The sequence below is a fragment of the Empidonax traillii genome, unplaced genomic scaffold (genome assembly GCF_003031625.1).
Source record: "Empidonax traillii isolate 1590-97213 ecotype Southwest subspecies unplaced genomic scaffold, ASM303162v1 scaffold64:size1360303, whole genome shotgun sequence".
NCBI classification, from domain to species: Eukaryota; Metazoa; Chordata; class Aves; order Passeriformes; family Tyrannidae; genus Empidonax; species Empidonax traillii.
Window position 1 is genome coordinate 898305 of NW_020955257.1, and position 6000 is coordinate 904304.

A 6000-nucleotide genomic window follows, 5' to 3' on the forward strand; every position below is an offset into this window, starting at 1 on the left:
GTCAGTCTGTATGAGTAGTTTCCTAATTTGGGAAGTCAAAAGGCTACATGGCCCACATATTGCAGAGTGCCCCAGCCTTCCAGAGTCAATAATTCTTAATTTCTTTCTAAGGAAAGCTCAGTAATGCAAATTTTCTCCTTTTTGTATGAATTTTTGATTTATTGTTATTAATATGAAAGCATTTTTAACCTTACTCATCTGCACTGTACAGGAGGAATGCAGATCTGAAGTGCACTCAACATTTTTATAGATGTTCAAAAAAGCTGCACTGTAGGAAAAATATTTGCCTTTAACATATGTGGAGTTGGAAGGCAGTGAATCCATAATCCATTAGGAGAGGCATTTTCATGATAGAAGGATAAATGCAGAACTAGTGTCTGGTATAGTTTTTCTGGCAATCATCTGTTTCAGTACTGATAGAATAAGTTCTATTTCTACTTGACTACTAAATACAGTTTTCAAGTAATTTTAGGAAATGCTACTTTTAAATACATCCCCCATCACCAAACAGGGGAGGAGGTGCAAATTTGTGAGCTGCTTTTAACTTTTTCCAAAGATGCTTTGGTATATGGTGAAGTAATCTATAAATGAATGTTAAAGTTAACTGTAAAGGGAGACCAAGAAAAGAGGTCAGTAGAACTATATACAAAGCTAAAATGCTTTTAAACAGGAAACAGTTATTTAAAGCACTATTATTTAAGATTTAGAAACAATATGCACGTGGTCATTCAGGAATTTAAAAACACCATACTCAGTTCAAACCCTGCTAAGAGTGTCAGTTACTGTCCATATTTAATCGTAAATTTAAAATCCTGGCGTGATATTTTGCTCAAGTTTCCCCCCCCCGGCCCATTTTCTTTTTTCCCCCCTCTAGATTTATGGCCCACACCATGGTGCATCTGTGCTGGGAGCTGTCTGTCTGCTTTCTCTTCTATCAAGCTGTCTCAGGAAGAGTCAGGAGGGAGGGGCATTATGTTGCTGCCGTGTATGAGCACGAGTCCATCCTGAGCCCCAACCCCACAGCCCTGGTGGATCGGCGCTCCGCGCTGGAGCTCATGGGCAAGAACCTCGACATCTACGAGCAGCAAGCGGTGGCTGCTGCCAGACAGGTACTGCCACAGCTTGGAGCAGCTGTGAGTGCCCCGGGGATATGTGGAGTAGCTGCTGTTTGAAGACAGGCTTTCACATTTGTGTTCCCAGGCAACTAAAGCTGTATTGTATTTATGTACATGACTGTGGTCTGGGTTTTCAGACACGCTGACCTGCCAGCAGCTCTAAAAAAAAAAAAAAAAAATCAGGCCACTTAGCATCCCACCCGGCTCGGGTTATTCCAAGCTTGGAAAACGACGCCTATAGTTATTTAGCATAGGGAAATTAATTTTCTATTTTGGTCTGAATACCTAGCTCCTTTCTGTTTTCTTAAGTGGAATGTTTTCACTGAAAGATTGTCTTACGGGCAGCTGTCTTTGCGTTTGATTTTGTTCCAGTGCTCTCAGTGGAAATTCCTGAATGTTTCTAAAAACTAAGGAAGTTAAATGCTTTGGAAATTAATGTTCCACCATTAACAGTTCTGTGGAACTAAAATTTTCCATTCCTTTCTCCTACCCTACCATGGAATGGTTCTCAGTCTAAATATATTTAGAGGAGAGAGACTAGTATTTCTGGCTGCTCTTATGCAGAGCACCCTTTCCCTCCCTCCTCAGGAAAACCCAAAGCTGGTGCTGGTCAAAGGAAGCCAGTGTTGCTGTCCCTACACAGAGAAGAGCTGACCTGCAATTTTCACAGATCAGTTGATCTGGGAGAGAATAGTTACCATTTTTTTATAATTTGAAAACACTATTTATTTTTTTTTTTAGACATTCAGATGACTGCGCAGAAGCATAATAGCTATTTTTATGTAGCACTGCACCCAAGACCCATAGAGGATCCCAAAGCCATAGCACAGATAATACATTTGAACTGACTTTTGAAAAGTAACAGGAATTTGAATGACTAATACTGTGACTGATCTAAGAGGAATCCACCTCATTTTTAGGAACAATTTAGCTCTCCCTGAACTTCAGGTAGACCCAGCCTAGCTCTCACATGGCTACATTTCTACCAGACTCTGCACTGCTTCCACAGTCAAGCTGTTTCTGAGATTTATACTTCCAGTACCCTGTCCAACCCTATACACCTAATTTATTAAGTGATGCTGCACCCATCTTTGATACAGGTACAGCATCTTTGACAAAGTTCATTTGCAAACAGCATAATTCTGATTAAAAAATTAAGCCAAGTTTTTAACATCATTAGTCTTTAACCTGAATAATGTCATTCTCATGACTCATGTGGAGGGAGAACACTTTTGGCAAGAATTTGGATGAAGTTCTGCTGTTACTTTCATGCCCTTAAAATAATGTCAAATACATTACTTTTCAAGATAAAGGTATGTGCCAGGTTAAATAAGATTTTTTTTTTTTAATACACAATTACACGTGCTACATAGTTACACCTACTGTGAAGTTGAAGAAAAAATACTTTGAAGCTGCATTATTGGCAAAACATAATGGGATTATACTTAACTTTCTTTAGCTCTTTCTACCCATGAGATCCCCTTTTTTTCCTTTGCTTTGCCTGCAAAATATGTACTTGTTTTACATACAGGGGGCACAGATCATTGTTTTTCCTGAAGATGGAATCCATGGCTTCAACTTCACCAGGAGCTCCATTTATCCTTACTTAGATTTCGTTCTGCATTCGCACTCTGGGAAGTGGAATCCATGCAGAGAGCCTTATTTATTCAACGACACAGAGGTAAACATAGGAGTGATTGATGTCTGCAGGGGTGGAATAACTAAATGCTAGGTTTGTGCTCCACATGGGAAACAGCTCTCGTTGTTTTGCTTTAGGGAAGTAAGCAAGAGGTTTAACAACTCGTAGTACCAGATTTCTCTTTTCATGGATGCTCAGGTTATGCTGGTTTCATTCTGTTTAGATACATACACACAAGGAGATTGGCTTTTGTATGGATTTGTCATCTCCTCCTCCCCAACCTCTGAAATTATAATTACGCTTCTAGTAAGAGGTGTTGTGTGTGATTCTATTTTGAACAACATTGTTTTATATAAAACAACATAGTAGTGTCTTTGCTTTTGGTGCATTCTCCTTACTTGGGTTTAATGACTTGATGACATCATAACATTCTGACTCAGTGGTCGGGGGTGGGAGGATGTGTGTGTGTGTCTGTGTGTGAAATGATTAGCACAAGTAACAGGACTTGATCTGCTACAATGCAATACAAGTAACAGCTTGAAACAGACCAAGCGTGATTACATAAGATGTGACCTCCATGTTGCAAAAATAGTGTTTTCATTGACTGTTCTGGACCTGAACTGAAAATAACCATGCTTAGTAATACAGACTGTGAATTCTTATTAACCTTACAGTAACCAATATAATGAAAGAAGTCATGAATGTACCTACGAAGCAGAATCTGTGTGCTAACATGAATCTCAGTTGTAAGCGATGACCTGTTTTGGCCTATGAAGCTTTACTACCCCTGATCTTGGCCAAGCAAGCAAGAAGTTGGTTTGCCAGTCAGACCCTGTTTGGAAATTGCAGTACTGGCAGTCTTGGGTACAGTGCTCTGTGATATGGAAGAAATATCCCAGTAATACTGTGGTCTGTAACATCTTGTATTTCTTTTCTATAACTATGCAAAGTCTGTTCATTTACATCTCTGCTCCTATAAGAGTAGATAGTAATTGCTTTTTAAAAATTTAAAGTAAAAACATACAGGTGCAAGAGCAAGACATCTCAGTTGCAAGTGATCACTATTAGAAGTTCTAAAGGCACCCACAGATCAGTTGTGCTGCCTTGGCAAAACTTTCAGTTGACCTCTGGTGTTTAAAAGCCATTGGTGATCCTACAAGTCAGAAGTTTCTGAAAATTAACAACCTTGAAATAGAGAGATTTATTTACTTACTTCTCAGGAAATGAAACCCAGATTTTTTTTTAGTTCTATTTTAAAATTAATAGCCAAAATACTTTTCTGTCTACAAAGCTATTGGTTCCAGTAACTTTTGTCACAAAATTATCGGTGCTTTTAAATTTTACAGGTATGGTCAAAGATGTTCAATTTTGAACATAGTTGAAAGTAATAATTTGAAAAGTATTAAATAAGACATAGCTGCTTAAGTAAAACTTATTCCTTTGTATTCTGAAGCGCTTACATTTCTCCACACTGTTTTCCAGGTTATTCAGCGTCTGAGCTGCATGGCACTGAAGAACAAAATATTCCTTGTGGCAAACTTAGGAACTAAGCAGCCCTGTGACCACACTGATCCTCACTGCCCCCCTGATGGAAGGTACCAGTTCAACACCAACGTGGCGTTTGATGCTGACGGGGCATTGGTAGCCACGTACCGCAAACACAACCTGTATTTCGAATACGCTTTTGATACCCCTCCACAGCCCGACTATAAACACTTTGATACCCCTTTTGCTGGCAAGTTTGGCATGTTCACTTGCTTTGATATACTCTTTTTTGAGCCTGCAGTGAACCTCATCAGACAGTACAATTTGAAACAAATTGTATATCCAACTGCCTGGATGAACCAGCTCCCGCTCTTGTCTGCTGTAGAATTTCAACAAGCTTTTGCAACAGCTTTCAATGTCAATATTTTAGCAGCTAATATCCACCACCCTACCTTGGGCATGACAGGGAGTGGGATATACACTCCAGTCAAATCCTTCATATATCACAACATGGAAAGTTATGGCGGCAAGCTCATAGTAGCAGAAATTCCTGTGATTACCACGGATCATGAAACCAATTTGGAGAGTAATGAAAGATTCAGAGAGAACTTACATGACTCATGCAGGACTTTTATGAGCACCTTGCTGGATGATCAAGTTTGCTTTAAGGAGCAAGAAGAGACTCCTGGCAGAGTATCTGAAAAAGGAAATGAACAGTTACCTCCCCCATTTTATGCAGAAATGATGTATGACAACTTTACTTTCGTTCCTGTATGGGGGGAGAAAGGAGAGCTCCAGGTTTGTGCCAATACCCTTTGTTGTTACTTAAATTATCGGAGAGCTGTTTTAACTGATGAATTATATGCTTTGGGAGTTTTTGATGGGCTCCATACAGTGCACGGCACATACTATGTCCAGGCCTGTGCCTTAGTGAAGTGTGGCGGCCTCAGCTTTAGCTCTTGTGGACAGGAGGTTACAGATGCCACTGCTCTGATAGATTTCCAGCTATGGGGAAATATGAGTACCCCTTACATCTTTCCTTTGCTGCTGACATCTGGTATTACCTTGGACTTTGCTGATCACATGGGCTGGAAAAACCACCACTATTTCATGAGCAAAAATAGAACGTCTTCTGGCCTACTGACAGCTGCTCTGTATGGACGATGGTATGAAAAGGACTAGCACAGATCTTTGAGCCAGAAAACAACTGCCTGTATGTTCAGAGTATTTATCTTAACAGAAGTTGTTGAACATCCATTCCTAGAGGTCCAGGTGTGTTTGTTACATGACTCACTGATTAGGTTCCACATTTGAAATGATAAGCAAAGCACCCTAAGAAGCTGTAAGTACAGTCTGTACTGTGGTAGCTTATGTCTTACCAGAAGGGAAAGAACTGCCTTGCAAAGATAAAGGCTTGCTGTAATTTGGTGAGATGTTTTATACTGGGAAAATAACTCATTTCAACTGAATTTGTTCCTTTTAATGTAATCCTTTGGTTTTCTGGTGTTCTGGCTTGGAGTACAGAAATGAATGGAATGGAAAACTGTTGCAAGAGAGAAAAAAAAATAAAAGGAAGGAAGACACAAGTACTGTGCATGACATGCATGAAAATATGTAGGTATACACACATACAGCTTGTATGTGCTGAGGTTCTGGTTTCTGGTTAGGGTGCCGTGATTGTTTTTTTTTTTCTTAGAGTCAAAACCTCCCAGCTGAACTCCCAGTTTTTCCTATACTTTTAGCAGTATCTGAATGTCACAG

The 6000-nt window shown here is 39.7% G+C and overlaps 1 protein-coding gene across 3 annotated transcripts in view; it reads left to right on the forward strand.

Moving 5' to 3' along the window:
• BTD (biotinidase) overlaps nt 1-5795 on the forward strand; it is a 9775-nt gene extending 3980 nt beyond the window's left edge. For all 3 annotated transcript variants that reach the window (XM_027880075.1, XM_027880074.1, XM_027880076.1), the window contains exons 2-4: nt 875-1109; nt 2647-2796; nt 4237-5795. In XM_027880075.1, coding sequence (XP_027735876.1) covers nt 879-1109; nt 2647-2796; nt 4237-5421 — 1566 coding nt within the window. In that variant the 5' untranslated portion in view covers nt 875-878 and the 3' untranslated portion in view covers nt 5422-5795. The remainder of the gene's footprint in view (nt 1-874; nt 1110-2646; nt 2797-4236) is intronic.
• Nucleotides 5796-6000: the final 205 nt, after the last annotated feature.